Source organism: Phycodurus eques, chromosome 8, assembly GCF_024500275.1.
Source record: "Phycodurus eques isolate BA_2022a chromosome 8, UOR_Pequ_1.1, whole genome shotgun sequence".
Taxonomy (NCBI): Eukaryota; Metazoa; Chordata; class Actinopteri; order Syngnathiformes; family Syngnathidae; genus Phycodurus; species Phycodurus eques.
Genome location: NC_084532.1, coordinates 1,112,652 through 1,128,539, shown reverse-complemented (window position 1 = coordinate 1,128,539; position 15,888 = coordinate 1,112,652). Strand labels below are relative to the sequence as shown.

Below are 15,888 nucleotides of genomic sequence, written 5' to 3'. Positions count from 1 at the left end.
CACCCGAAGGCGGAGGGAGGCTACCCTCTCGTCCACCGGGGTGAACCCCAACGTACAGGTGCCGAGCCGGGGGGCAATAAGTATACCCACACCTGCTCGGCGCCCCTCACCGTGGGCAACTCCAGAGTGGAAGAGAGTCCAAACCTTCTCGAGAGGACTGGTACCAGAGCCCAAGCTGTGTGTGGAGGCGAGTCCGACTATATCTAGTCGGAACTTCTCGACCTCACACACCAGCTCGGGCTCCTTCCCTGCCAGAGAGGTGACATTCCACGTCCCTAGAGCCAGCTTTTGTAGCCGGGGATCGGATCGCCAAGGACCCCGCCTTCGGCCACCGCCCAGCTCACACTGCACCCGACCCCTATGGCCCCTCTCACAGGTGGTGAGCCCATGGGAAGTACAGCAGAAGCAATGGAGGCATTCCCACCGCAGGAACTTCCCGAGCTACCCTGGTAGCTTGAGTTCCCCCTGTGTCCCCACCCAAAAAAAAAAAACTACCAGGCCATGGAAGGTTCCCCCTGGATTATTTCGTTCCTCTGATAGGATCTTCCTCGAGCTACCAGGAACTCTTTGAGGGGGTGGGCTGTGCTGACGAATGCTGATTGGTTGACAACTGTCAGCGTTTGCTGTTTCTCGGAACAAGAAGCAAAACTTTGAAACACAGCTCGAGCGTGGCAGTGGGCTCACAGCGAGATCTTCCGCTGCCCCGGCGGCAAGGTCCACTACTGGCCGACTTGGTCCTGCTAAGGACGGGAGGTCTGAGCCCAAGTGGGCATGTGTGTCTTCCTTGGCCGGGGCTAAGGGGCGTGAGGTTTCCAAACACCAATTTGTACGTATTCCCACTGAGTTATGAATTGCCCCACCTGGTCAAAGGGTTTGGTTTTAATGGCATAAAAAATATTGTAACTTTAGACTAAGATATAAAATTTGACATTGAAAGCTTGAAACACCAACATTTTCTAGATCCAGTAAGTGTCAGTAATGAGCAACATCAGGCTAATTTGCTTAACCTACCCTGAATTAATTAGTGCGATGGAAACACAAACCACATAGGCCACAGGAACCTTTTGCGACCAGGAACTCCAAATTCCTGGGCTAGTTGGTGGAAAAGCCCCGAATGATTCAGCAGTGAATCCAGAATGGGATGCAACTGGGATAGACTGCCTTGCTTATTCATCTTAGCAGCACGTGCATCTCAACTTCATGCTCGTTCGTCCTTGCTAACATTTACAGTATTGGTCTACATCGCGTGGAAAAAGTCCATTCGGCTAGGGCATTGTTCCTCTTGCTGTCAGTTCCTTTCAACCTTCATTTCCCACACCAGGCATCTTCTAACAGCTGGAAGTTAACTGCAAACAATCCCCTAATTGTCCTTCTCATACTCGCTACTCGTTCTGCTCATAATCATAGATAATTATTCAAAGCGGGAGTGTGTGCAGATGCCTTTCATGTCTTATACATCTCTTTTGGACAATTAGGGGATTGTTTGCAGTTAACTTCCAGCTGTTAGGCTTTGAATAATTATCTATGATTATGAGCAGAACGAGTAGGGAGTATGAGAATTGAGTGAGCAACTAAAGGTTTTCCTGAAGCATTTTCCAAGTGATATACTGTACATGTGATGTTAGGGCTGGGACATATTTTGTAAAGTATATTTTGGATGTATATTTTTCCCCATTATTATCACTATTTTTTCACATTGTTTTTAAACCTTTTCAAACTGACAGTTTTCAAGCATCTGTACTGAAAATTAAAGAAGCGAGAGAGTAGTTTAACATTTAACATATGAAGTTGGATCAAAATGAAAATGTTTGATGCTACATACGGCATTAACATTATTGCTACTTGCAAATGTGCATTTTCTTTAATAACACTACAGATTACATAGTTTCAAATTAAATTATAACACAATACACAAATCATTAAACAATATAAAAATTAGCAGGCCCCTGAGCAGTCACCTTATCGTGGTGGAGGGGTTTGTGTGTCCCAATGATCCTAGGAGCTATGTTGTCTGGGGCTTAATGCTCCTGGTAGGGTCAGTGTGAGCTGGGCGTGGCCAAAGGCGGGGACCTTGGCGATCATATCCCCAGCTACAGAAACTCGCTCTAGGGACATGGAATGTCACCTCTCTGGCAGGGAAGGAGCCCAAGCTGGTGTGTGAGGTCGAGATGTTCCGAGGAGATATAGTTGGGCTCGCCTCCACACATGGCTTGGGCTCTGGTACCAGTCCTCTTGAAAGGGGTTGGACTCACATCCACTCTGGAGTTGCCCACGGTGAGAGGCGCTGAATAGGGGTGGGTATACTTATTGCCCCCCAGCTCGGCGCTTGTACATTGGGGTTCACCCCAGTGGACGAGAGGGTAGCCTCCCTCCGCACCAAACAGCAGTTCAGAGTAACCACCCTTTTTGTCGTCCTTGAAGGGGGTGCTGCAGAGCGATCCTGCTGGGGACTCCATCGTTCTAATGGGGGACTTCAATGCTCACGTTGGCAATGACAGTGAGACCTGGAAGGGCGTGATTGGGAAAAAGGTAATCGGTGACTCTTGTGGCGGCAATCCCCGAACCCATTGGTGGACACCAGCGGTGAGGGATTCCGTCAAGCTGAAGAAGGAGTCCTATCGGGCCTTTTTGGGCTGGGGGACTCCTGAGGCAGCTGATGGGTACTGGCTGGCACTCGGCAGGGTCCTCGAGGGTGCATGGGAGTTCGCCCAACCAGTCTACATGTGTTTTGTGGACTTGGAGAAGGTGCTTCTGGGGGGGGGGGGGGGTGCTTCAGGAGTATGGGGTGCTGAACCCCCTGATACAGGCTGTTTGATCCCTGTACGACCAGTGTCAGAATTTGGTGGTCTTGTTCACGAGTGAGAGAAGCATGGAACGGGAGATCGACAGGCGGATTGGTGCAGTGTCTGCAGTGATCAGTCCGTTGTGGTGAAGCGCTAAGCCGAAAGGCAAAGCTCTCTATTTACTGGTCGATCTACGTTCCTACCCTCACAAGAGAACAAGATACAACTGGCCGAAATGAGTTTCCTCCGCAGGGTGTCCGGGCTCTCCCTTAGCGAGAAGGTCAGCCATTGGGGAGGGGCTCAGAGTAGAGTTGCTGCTCCTCCGCATTGAGAGGAGCCAGATGAGGTGGCTCGCGCATCTTTTTAGGATGCCTCCTGAATGCCTCCCTGGTGAGGTGTTCCAGGCACGTCCCACCGTAGGAGGCCCTGGGGATACGCTGGAGAGACTATGTCTCTCGGCTGGCCTGGGAACGCCTTGGGATGTCATGGTCAATATTGAAAATAGTAAACCTCACATTACATTAGCATACAAAATAAAAAAATAACAAGGCAAAGAAAATATAGAAAAATAGAATTTTTCGCACAACAGTGTAACTCATAAAAAAGTAAAAGTAAGTAAATTTTCCAGAAGAGGCAGGAACATAGGGTGACCTACAAGAGCGGAGGTAGAAGCACGCAGGTGGATTACATTTTGTGCAGACGATGTAATCTGAAGGAGGTTACCAACTGTAAGGTAGTGGTAGGGCAGAATGTGGCTAGACAGCATAGGATGGTGGTGTGTAAGATGACTCTGGTGGTGGGGAGGAAGATTAGGAAGACAAAGGCAGAGCAGAGAGCCATGTGGTGGAAGCTGAGACAGGACGAGTGTTGTGCAGCTTTTCGGGAAGAGGTGAGACAGGCTCTCGGTGAACAGGATGAGCTTCCAGAAACCACAACAGCCAAGGTGATCAGAGAGATAGGCAGGAGAGTACTTTGTGTATCTTCTGGCAGGAAAGGAGAGAAGGAGACTTGGTGGTGGAACCGCACAGTACAGGAAATCATACAAGGAAAGAGGTTAGCTCAGAAAAAGTGGGACACTGAGAGGACCGAGGAGAGGCGAAAGGAATGCATTGAGATGCGACACAGGGCAAAGGTAGAGGTGGCAAAGGCCAAACAAGAGGCGTATGATGACATGTATGCCAGGTTGGACACTAAAGAAGGAGAAAAGGATATATACAGGCTGGCCAGACAGAGGGAGAGAGATGAGAAGGATGTGCAGCAGGTTAGGGTGATTCAGGATAGAGATGGAAATATGTTGACTGGTGCCAGCAGTGTGCTAGCTTGATGGAAAGAATACTTCGAGGAGTTGATGAATGAGGAAAATGATAGAGAAGGGAGAGTAGAAGAGGCAAGTGTGGTGGACCAGGAAGTGGCAATGATTAGTAAGGGGGAAGTTAGAAAGGCATTAAAGAGGATGGAAAATGGAAAGGCAGTTGGTCCTGATGACATTCCTGTGGAGGTATGGAAGCATGTTCAATAGAATTCTAGTGTGTGAGAAGATGCCTGAGGAATGGAGGAAAAGTGTACTGGTGCCCATTTTTAAGAACAAAGGTGATGTGCAGAGCTGTGGGAAGTATAGAGGAATAAAGTTGATGAGCCACACAATGAAGTTATGGGAAAGAGTAGTGGAGGCTCGACTCAGGACAGAAGTGAGTATTGGCGAGCAACAGTATGGTTTCATGCCTCGATAGAGTACCACAGATGCATTATTTGCCTTGAGGATGTTGATAGAAAAGTACAGAGAAGGTCAGAAGGAGCTACATTGTGTCTTTGTCGATAGCCACACACCTGTCTATATAAGACCTTGCAGCTCACAGTGCATGTGAGAGGAAATGAGAATCATGAGGTCAAAGGAACTGCCTGAAGAGCTTAGAGACAGAATTGTGGCAAGGCAGAGATCTGGCCAAGGTTACAAAAAAACATTCTGCTGCACTTAAGGTTCCTAAGAGCACAGTGGCCTGACGGAAGCCTCTCCTCAGTGCAAGACACATGAAAGCTTGCAAGGAGTTTGCTAAAAAAAAAAAAACACCAAGATGGTCAGACATAAGATTTTCCGGTCTGATGAGAAAAAGATAGAACTTTTTGGCCTTAATTCTAAGCGGTATGTCTGGAGAAAACCAGGCACTGCTCATCACCCGTCCAACACAGTCCCAACAGTGAAGCATGGTGGTGGCAGCATCATGCTGTGGGGGTGTTTTTCAGCTGCAGGGACAGGACAACTGGTTGCAATTGAAGGAAAGATCAATGCGGCCAGGTCCAGGGATATCCTGGATGAAAACCTTCTCCAGAGTGCTCAGGACCTCACATCGGGCCGAAGGTTCACCTTCCAACAAGACAATGACCCTAAGCACACAGCTAAAATAACAAAGGAGTGGCTTCAGAACAACTCAATGACTGTTCTTGTCTGGCCCAACCAGAGCCCTGACTTAAACTCAATTGAGCATCTCTGGAGAGACCTGTAAATGGCTGTCCACCAATGTTCACCATCAAACCTGACAGAACTGGAGAGGATCTGCAAGGAGGAATGGCAGCGGATCCCCAAATCCAGGTGTGAAAAACTTCAAACATCATTCCCAAAAAGACTCATTGCTGTATTAGCTCAAAAGGGTGCTTCTGCTAAACACTGAGCCAAGGGTCTGAATACTTAAGGCTGTGTGATATTTCAGTTTTTCTTTATTAATAAATCTGCAAAAATGTCAACAATTCCGTTTTTTCTGTCAATATGGGGTGCTGTGTGTACATTAATGAAGACAAAAAATTAACTTAAATGATTTTAGCAAATGGCTGCAATATAACAAAGACTGAAAAATTTAAGGGGGTCTGAATACTTTTCGTCCCCACTGTATTTGCGAGCAACGGTATGGTTTCATGCCTTGAAACAGGATCACATATGCATTATTTGCCTTAAGGGTGTTAATGGAGACGTACAGACTAGGTCAGAAGGAGCTACACTGTGTCTTTGTCGATCTAGAGAAAGCCTATGACAGAGTACTCAGAGAGGAACTGTGAGAGGAAGTCTGGAGTGGCAGAGAAGTATGTTAGAATAATACAGGACATGTACGAGGGCAGCAGAACAGCGGTGAGGTGTTCTGTAGGTGTGACAGAAGAATTTAAGGTGAACGTGGGACTGCATCAGGGATCAGCCCTGAGCCCCTTCCTTTTTGCTGTGGTGATGGATAGGCTGACAGATGAGGTTAGACTGGAATCCCCGTGGACCATGATGTTTGCAGATGACGTGATCTGCAGTGAAAGGAGGGAGCAGCTGAAGGAACAGTTAGAAAGATGGAGGCATGCACTGGAAAGAAGAGGAATGAAGATTAGCCGAAGTAAGACAGAATATATGTGCATGAATGAGAGGGGTGGTGTGGGAAGAGTGAGGCTACAGGGAGAAGAGATAGCAAGGGTGGAGGACTTGAAATACTTGGGGTCAACCGTCCAGAGCAATGGTGAGTGTGGTCAGGAAGTGAAGAAACGGGTGGAGGAAGGTGTCAGGTGTGTTATGTGACAGAAGAGTTTCTGCTAGGATGAAGGGCAAAGTTTATAAAACAGTGGTGAGGCCAGCCATGATGCACGGATTAGAGACAGTGGTACTGAAGAGACAACAGGAAGCAGAGCTGGAAGTGGCGGAAATGAAGATGTTGAGGTTTGCTCTCGGAGTGACCAGGTTGGATAAAATTAGAAATGAGCTCATCAGAGGGACAGCCGAGGTTCGATGTTTTGGAGACAAAGTTAGAGAGAGCAGACTTCGATGTTTGGACACGTCCAGAGGAGAAATAGTGAGTATATTGGTAGAAGGATGATGAGGATGGAGCTGCCAGGCAAGAGAGCGAGAGGAAGACCAAAGAGAAGTTTGACGGATGTCGTGAGGGAAGACATGAGGGCAGTTGGTGTTCGAGAGGAGGATGCAGGAGATAGGCTTTCATGGAAAAGGATGACGCGCTGTGGCGACCCCGAACGGGACAATCCGAAAGGAAAAGAAGAAGTGCAACAAATACAACACAACAGTGCACACCAGTTTACAGTCCTGTGTATTTTCTAAGTATACAAGTTAACGATATAAACAAACAATGAAGACACCTTGTATTTAACAGTTATATTTTTCCAGTTATTGATGCATTGCTACATGTCCTTTTAAAATGACTGCTACTTTCAAATGTCCGCAATTGGTCCTTGTTTACTACTACTTACGAGCACGACCAACGAATTAGTGGTGATTTGGATTGGTTCGCAAAACCCAGTGAAAAATAATAATCCCTGATCACAATTTGTACATTAGAATTAAAACGACTCAGAATAAAATACTTCTCTCTTTATTCTGACGAGCTGGAATGCTGCCACATCCGTTGTTTATGTAATTTTGACTGACTGTACTTGTACTGTATGCATTGTAGCTTCACCGATATCTGTTTAAGTTTGTTCGGGAAAAAAAACAAAATAATGAGTTTGCCGCTGAAGGAGGCTTGCATTTAGGCTTAGCTCCAATGAGCTTCACGGATAACATGGAAGCACCACAACAGAAGCCGAAAAGGAGCAATCGCTGGACAGGGTGAACACGGCAAATGAATCGGAGAAAATGTATCGAACAAAGCGTGAAAGATGATTTGAGCTGCTGGGTAGCCAGCAGGCTAGCTTTGGTCCGGTCCGTGAGAATTTATGGCACCAACCAACGCAAAATAGACTTGGGATTCTACCTGTGGCTCAGGTACGGCGAGGGATCCTCGTTAAAGTAGACTATTTGAAACTTAAAAAAAACAAAAACTAACTTTACTGTACAGAGACGCCACAGGTAATACGCGCCAGTCAAAACGACCGAGCATACGCTCTTCCCGGTTCAATAGATTTTTCATGTTTTGGACTATTATTTCATAATAGTGCAAGGAGTAACGGTTCGTTTGTGAGTCGCTCGTCATTCGTTACTGTCAATACAAATTGTGAATGGAGTTTTAGGGTGCACTACTTCTTACTGTTTACATCTACAACTTGCAAACGAAAGTACAGCAGAAAAAGGATGACTCTGATTGTATCGATTTCTAACAAACGAGTAAATATGATCAGCTAATCGTCCTGAAATTTGTCACGATCACTAATCACGACATGTCTTGGTGTGCAGTGGCTCCTACAGGTTGTCATTCCATGCCCAGGATCCTCGGTGCCTTGCCATGTCTCTATACTATACTACTTGTCAATATACTACATCCTGTGTTTCCATGTACATGCGGGTGTGTGTGCATTTATGTATATATGGGGATGGGAGGGGTGTTTTTTTTTTTAATATATATATTAGCTGCTGTTTTAATTGTCTGTTTTTATATCTGTGGAAGCACTTTCGATTGCATTGTTTATTTATGAAAAGTGCTATATCAATAAAATTTGATTGATCGATTGACTTTGGAAAGAGATCCATTATTCACGAGAAATTACAGTAATAGCCCAGCCATCTGTGATATTAGCAATATATGTAAACAACAGTGTGGATGGATCTGTCTTAAAAACCCTCTTATGTCTTCCTCATTCTTCTACAAGTGCCTCCATGTTTGGGACCTGGATGTACGTGGAAATCACAGAGGCCTGTGGCGACTGTTTCGAAAGAAAAATCATATCCTAGTGGTGGCTGTACCAATCTCCCCATACTCGTAAGTTAGCAGCATGTCTTGACATGCTGTATGTTATTAGCATTATTTTTTACCATGGTTATGTGATACATAACAATGTATATAATCGCGGATTTTTAAAGACGAGAATTGGGTGCACAAATTTGAATTTAGGATTCTCTCTAATCCACACAGGGTTAAAATAATACATACAGTGGTGTGAAAAATGTTTGCCCCCTTCCTGATTGATTTTTTTTCATGTTCGTCACACTTAAATTGTTTCCCGTCATCAAATAAATTTAAATATTAGTCAAAGACAACACAAGTACATACAAAATACAGCTTTTACATGTTTTTAATTAAGGGAGAAAAACAAAATCCAAACCTACATGGCTATGTGTGAAAAAGTGTTTGCCCCCCCACCCCCCAAACATAACTGTGGTTTATCATACCTGAGTTCAATTTCTCTAACCACACCCAGGCCTGACACTGCTACACCTGTTACAATCAAGAAATCACTTAAATAGGACCTGGCTGACAAAGTGAAGTAGACTAAAAGATTCTCAAAAGGTAGACATCATGCCGAAATTTGAAGAAATTCAGGAACAAATGAGAAAGTAATTGAGATTTATCAGTATGGAAAAGGTTAAAAAGATATTTCTAAAGCTTTGAGACTCCACAAATGGTGAAAACATAGAACAGTGGTGAACCTTGCCAGGAGTGACCGGCCGACCAAAAATACCTCGAGCGCAGGGACGACTCATCCAAGAGGTCACAAAAGACAACATCCAAAGAACTGCAGGACTCACTTCCCTCAGTTAAGGTTAGTGTAGCGGACATGCCACGCGAAAGATGCCAGCCGGCACCCCAGCCTCGCACTACCGCCGCTCCCCGCCGAGGTAGACGTTAACTGCAGAGTCACACGCAGACTCGAAACAAATAAACGGCATAAACCATCAAAAAGAAGACACAGATATTTGCTTTGCCATGCTGACGCTAAGTGAATCACGGCTGCCTGGCCTTTCAAAGCGGAGACCCAAGGATGCTGAGTTCGCCCCCGGACGCTAAGTTCATTAACTCCCCGCCAGTTGAAGGATTGCACCAACAAAGGCGCCTCCGCCCTGTTGAGTACCGCCACTTGGGAGTTGAAACAGGCAGCAGCGACACCCACGGGTGACGGAACGACACTACAGACATGGGTTCATAAGACAGTCTGTGACTCGACTGGGAGTTAATATTTAAGAACTTTACATGAACGCCACTAGTGACTGTATTCCTGCAAACTTGAATGTCTAACGTCAAATCAGTTGTTAACTGAATCAAATGAAATGTTTCACCCCACACCACAAATGTCACATGGACAATAGTAATGGTCTCCACACCACAACATTTGAAACATTCATTGCAGGTATGAAAGAGGATTAGCGTGGAACAATGCAGGGTGAGGAAATGGTCTCGTTATCTTAAATGCAATAATTAATATTTTTACTCCACTGGTTTTAAACCACAAAATAGTCCTAGAATGGAAAAATAACACCAAAAGGCAGTCCAGCCGCTCTGTGTTCGTGAAGATGGTAGAAAAGCAGTTTGGGTTCGGAACGAAACCTCTGGAAAGTCAAGAACTCAAAGTTTCTAACATGTAGCCACCTTCCGATAAGAAACTGATTAAAAAGGTTTGTCGTCATTTCTGGAGCTGGAGCCTATCCCAGCTATCATCGGGCAGGAGGCGGGGTACACCCTGAACCGGTTGCCAGCCAATCGCAGGGCACAAACAAACAAACAACCATTCACACCTACGGGCAATTTAGAGTCTTCAATTAACCTACCATGCATGTTTTTGGGATGTGGGAGGAGAAAACCCACGCAGGCACGGGGAGAACATGCAAACTCCACGCAGGCGGGGCCAGGGATTGAACCCCGGTCCTCAGAACTGTGAGGTAGACGCTCTAACCAGCCGTGCCCCCTCATATATATCAAATATCTTGATTTATAACGCTGTAATTTAAAATTACGATAACCCGCAAGTGACGCTGGCGCGGCGTCCAACTCATCGTTTCCTTCTAAATTAAGCACAATTCTTATTTCAGACATAAACATCAGTGTTCATGACGCCGCCATAAATATGGCCTGCACGGCATAGTTCCAAGACGAAAACCACTGCTGAGCAAACAGAACATGAAGGCTCATCACAATTTTGCCAGAAGAAATCTTGATGATCCCCACGACTTTTGGGAAAATACTCTGTGGTCTGACAAGACAAATTATTCATTCATCATTTAAAAACAACATTTTGTGTTGTCTTTGACTAATATTTACATTTGTTTCATGATGGGAAAAGTTTAAGTGTGACAAACATGCCAAAAAATAAGAACTCGGGAAGGGGGCAAACACTTTCACACCACTCTCGTCTTGAATAGCCACAGTACTGTACATAAACCGCCACTAATATTTGGTTAAATATCCCATAGCTAGTTTCATCTCAACCACACACTAGCTAGCATGTTATTGTTGTTATTATTGATACAGTGGTATCTTGAGATACGAGTTTACTTCATTCTATGGCCATGCTCACATTTCTCCATTAAAATGAATGCAAATGCAATCATCTGTTCCAGTCCCCAAAAAGACAGATTTTTTTTTTTTACGTTAAAAAAAAGACCAGTTGGCAGGATTTGTAACATTTTGTCATCAAACCATAACAGAAGAGAATGTAAAGATATTAACTCGTTTTATAATCAATACAATCAAGTCTGACTTGCGTGCCTGTACCTTTAAATGCGCCATGCGTGTCTCTCTCTCTCTCTCTCTTCCCCCTCCACTCGCTCGACCCCCGCCCTCTTTGCATCTATTGGGCAGGAAGGCTGTGCGTCTCATCAGCGCTCCATAAACTTTTGTTTTCCGTCTTTTACAAACAACAGTACCGACACTGTGTACAAACAACTCAACTCATCCTAAACCGCCTTAACCCAAACCCTAGCCCTAAACTTAACCGTGACAAACCTATTTTTATTTCATACAAATTTGACACGTTTGGGATGATCATCTCATTATATCTGCGTAGCCTGCCCTTCCCGTGACGCAGGAGCCAATCATGTTGCAGCAAGGCTTGTCCGGCCTAGAAACTATGCGGGAAGCCTAATAACGTGTCGGCTCACTGTGTGGTCCCAGCACATACCCTTCTGATGTTGTTTTTGGTTCAGGAGTGGCTCGACACATGGAATTGGAGCTGTCGCCCATGTCATGCAGACGTATGTATGTATGTGGTTCTTGATGGACTCATACCAGCCTCAGTCCACTCCTTATGAAGCTCCCCCAGATTTCTGAATGGCCGTTGCTTGACAATCCTCTCAAGGCTGCGGTCATCCCTATCCCCTTCCTCTTAACACTCTGTTCATGTACTTTGATACAGCGCTCTGTGAGCATCCAGTTTTGTTTGCAATTTTTCTTTTTTCAATTTGGAGAGTGTCAATGATAGTTTTCTGCCCAACCATCAAGTCAGCAGTCTTCCCCATGATTCAGAAGCCTACTAAGACAGACTGAGACCATTTTTAGGCTGAGGAAAACCTCTGCAGGTGTTTTACGTGAATTAGCTGACAAGAATGGGACACAGGAACCCTACAATGTTGAACTTTGTCATGATATTCTAATTCTGTGAAATACTGGGTTGACTGGGTCTTTCTCCCGTAATCATCAAAATTGAAGCAAAGGCTTGAAATATTTTACATTGTGTGTGTGGTGAACAAATATACAAGTTTCACTCTTTGAAACAAATTATTGAAATAAATGGACTTTCCCATGATTTTCAAATTTTTTTGTCACATACCTTTGTGTCGACGTTCGGCCGTCAGCCTAATGTCGTAGAGGCACATTTAGGCAGAACAACCCGAAAAATACACTAGCGTACGACTCTGAGCATGCGTGCTTGGGATCTTCGGCTAAATTACACTTAATAAAACCATATAATTTCTTTGCATTCTCTTTTCTCATTTTGCATGTTTTTTCGTTTTATATTCTTACAACCCCAATTCCAATGAAGTTGGGACATTGTGTTGAACATAAATAAAAACAGAATACAATGATTTTCAAATCACGTTCAACCTATATTTCAGGATTATTTGCTAAAAACAATCGTTTATCAGTATGAACATTAAACATCTTGTCTTTGTCGTGTATTCAATTAAATATAGGTTGAACATGATTTGCAAATCATTGTATTCTGTTTTTATTTGTTTAACACAAAGTCCCAACTTCATTGGAATTGGGGTTGTACAATACAGTGCTAGTTTTCTTTATTGACAACAAAAATTGTGGTGTTTGTTTTTTGGGAGGGTGAAACAGGATTAATGGCGCTTTCATTTCAATGAGGAAAACATATTTTGCTATTTGAGTAAATTGGTCACAGAATGAATTAAACTCAAGTCAAGGTACGACTGTATAATACAGCTATCGCGTCACTGAACAGATGAAATAACTCTCCTCTCTTATCCTTTGTTTGTGGCGACCAGTGTGAAGAAACCTGCCAATGTCATCCCCATCCACTTAGAGCCTCCCCCCAAAGAAGAGGGTGCACCAGCAGAGCAGCTATAAACCTCTCTTTCTTGCTCTCTCTGTTTCTCTCACACATTTTAACCAGCCCAGCCAGGCCTTAACAATTTTTTCAACCACGAATAATACTGTTCTGGGAGCCCCAACCGAGGTTTAACACCACTGAATCAGACCCAGTCTGTCTGTTGTTGCACAGTGACTTTGATTCCATTTCCCTTAAAACTGCAGGATCCTGTTTGATTTACAGTGTCCCCCCGCTATACCACAGAATATTTGGGGAACATACAGTATCTACGTCTGCTGTCTCCACTCATCCACCATCCACACACAGATGTAATTTCTGAATGTTACTCCGCGGCGGACTAATATGCGAAAGCACATCGGCCTGAAGTTCCGCCTGTGCGCTCGGGACCTGCTTTGGAGTCACAGGATTTGACGACACCAGAAAAAACACTTCCGCCGCTTCAGCTGTTAAGCGGTAACGGTACTTTGCTGCTCCATTATATGGCAGACGTTTTCAGTTTATAACGATCGTTTTTAATCGTTTTTTTACAGCTTTTTACATGAATATAAATACTGTACAGTATTTAACATATATAAATATTGATTAAAATGCAGTGTAAAGTCTATATTCAAAATAATGAACATTTAACCAGTCTCACGAGATTTTCATTCTCTCATGTTCTGATTGGCTGTTGGTAACATCAAGCAATCTTGGATAGAACTTTGAATATTTTCAGTGCTGTGAAAGAGTATTGGCCGCCTTCTCAAATTTTTGCATAGTTTACCCACTTAATGATGAAGTGACTCAAATGTAAAAATCAAATATAACCCAAGTAAACATAATATGCGGTTTTTAAGAGGCAATTCAGTAACGATACTTTTACTCCGTTTCAATTATCTAAATGTCGCTCGCTTCTTTTATTTCTCAAGTATTTCGACTTCCGCATTGGGCGCTGTTCGCACCAATCCAGTTTAAGCCTAGTTCAGCAATCAAACGACACAAGAAAGTCACGACCTGGTTGTCGTGACTGTGACGGCAACGACGCGCTACTCGTGTTTACATCTCGACGAACCAAAACAACAGCTTTCATGTATTGCAGTATTTGTCATTTGAGCACTAGTTGCCCAAATGTGGACATTTCAGCCCACTTATAATTTGAGAAAACACCTTGCAGAAAATTTTATTTTGTTGTTTTGATTTTACTGATGTTCATGCTGATCCGCTAGTACATCTTGTATTAATTAGGAAACGCGCCGACAATTATCTAATTAGTTTACAGATCCATCCATTTTCTGTACCGCTTTATCCTCACAAGGGTTGCGGTCGTGCTGGATGTTTATGTTAAATGTATTAAGCGACGGTGCGATGTTAGGGGCTATGTCACGACACAGAATTAACTAACTTCAAATTCAGAAATAGTAAAAAAAAAAAAAAAAAAAAAAAAAACTTAATATATTTCCGGAAGATGCATTTGGGATTACCCTTCAAAGTTGGTAATAGTGAAAAATGATGTGAAACAGACAATGAATTTAGTCCATTCTTTTCCAGAATGAGAGTGCTTAAAGAGGAGGATGCTATGCATGCGACACAGATTGAAGCAGGCATCAGGTGCAGGTAGAGATGGGCCTGGCTCAAGTTGAAGACCAAAACAAAAAAAGCAAAGAAATGAGGCAAATTTCATTTTAATCTTAAATTTGTACAACATGTACTTGAGTGGTATAAATAAATGTTTTTTTTCCTGCTTGGAGTCTTCCAGACTGCTTAATTTATGTTAAAATCCCAAAAATTCTCTGCGGTGGACCGGGGATCCCCCAAACACCCCTGCAATGTTTCTGTCACCTTTTTCATGTCTGTACGCATATATTCTGTTTTACTTTGGCTAATCTTCATTCCTCTCCTTTACAGTCCATGCCTCCACCTTTCTAACTCTTCCTCCACCTCACAATGTCATCTGCGAACATCATGGTCCACGGGGATTCCAGTCTAACCTCATCTGTCACCCGATCCATCACCGCTGCAAACAGGAAGGGGCTCAGGGCTAATCCCTGTTACAGTCCCACCTCCATTATAAACTCCTCTGTCAAATCTACAGCACACCTCACCGGTTCTGCTGCCCTCATAAATGTCCTGTATTATTCTAACATACTTCTCTGCCACTCCAGACTTCCTCTCACAGTTCCTCTCTGAGTACTCTGTCATAGGCTTTCTCTAGATCGACAAAGACACAGTGTAGCTCCTTCTGACCTAGTCTGTGCGTCTCCATTAACACCCTTAAGGCAAATAATGGATATGTGGTACTGTTTCAAGGCATGAAACCATACTGTTGCTCGCAAATACAGTGGGGACGAAAAGTATTCAGACCCCCTTAAATTTTTCACTCTTTGTTATATTGCAGCCATTTGCTAAAATCATTTAAGTAATTTTTTTTTTCTTCATTAATGTACACACAGCACCCCATATTGACAGGAAAAAATATAATTTTTGCAGATTTATTAATAAAGAAAAACTGAAATATCACACAGCCTTAAGTATTCAGACCCTTGGCTCAGTGTTTAGCAGAAGCACCCTTTTGAGCTAATACAGCAATGAGTCTTTTTGGGAATGATGTTTGAAGTTTTTCACACCTGGATTTGGGGATCCGCTGCCATTCCTCCTTGCAGATCCTCTCCAGTTCTGTCAGGTTTGATGGTGAACATTGGTGGACAGCCATTTACAGGTCTCTCCAGAGATGCTCAATTGAGTTTAAGTCAGGGCTCTGGTTGGGCCAGACAAGAACAGTCACGGAGGTGTTCTGAAGCCACTCCTTTGTTATTTTAGCTGTGTGCTTAGGGTCATTGTCTTGTTGGAAGGTGAACCTTCGGCCCGATGTGAGGTCCTGAGCACTCTGGAGAAGGTTTTCATCCAGGATATCCCTGGACCTGGCCGC

The 15,888-nt window shown here is 44.0% G+C and overlaps 1 protein-coding gene across 2 annotated transcripts in view; it reads left to right on the top strand.

The window, feature by feature from the left end:
• pomgnt1 (protein O-linked mannose N-acetylglucosaminyltransferase 1 (beta 1,2-)) overlaps window positions 1-14,420 on the top strand; it is a 45,649-nt gene extending 31,229 nt beyond the window's left edge. For both annotated transcript variants that reach the window (XM_061683861.1, XM_061683860.1), the window contains 2 exons: window positions 8,346-8,455; window positions 12,919-14,420. In XM_061683861.1, coding sequence (XP_061539845.1) covers window positions 8,346-8,455; window positions 12,919-13,000 — 192 coding nt within the window. In that variant the 3' untranslated portion in view covers window positions 13,001-14,420. The remainder of the gene's footprint in view (window positions 1-8,345; window positions 8,456-12,918) is intronic.
• The last annotated feature ends 1,468 nt before the right edge of the window (window positions 14,421-15,888 follow it).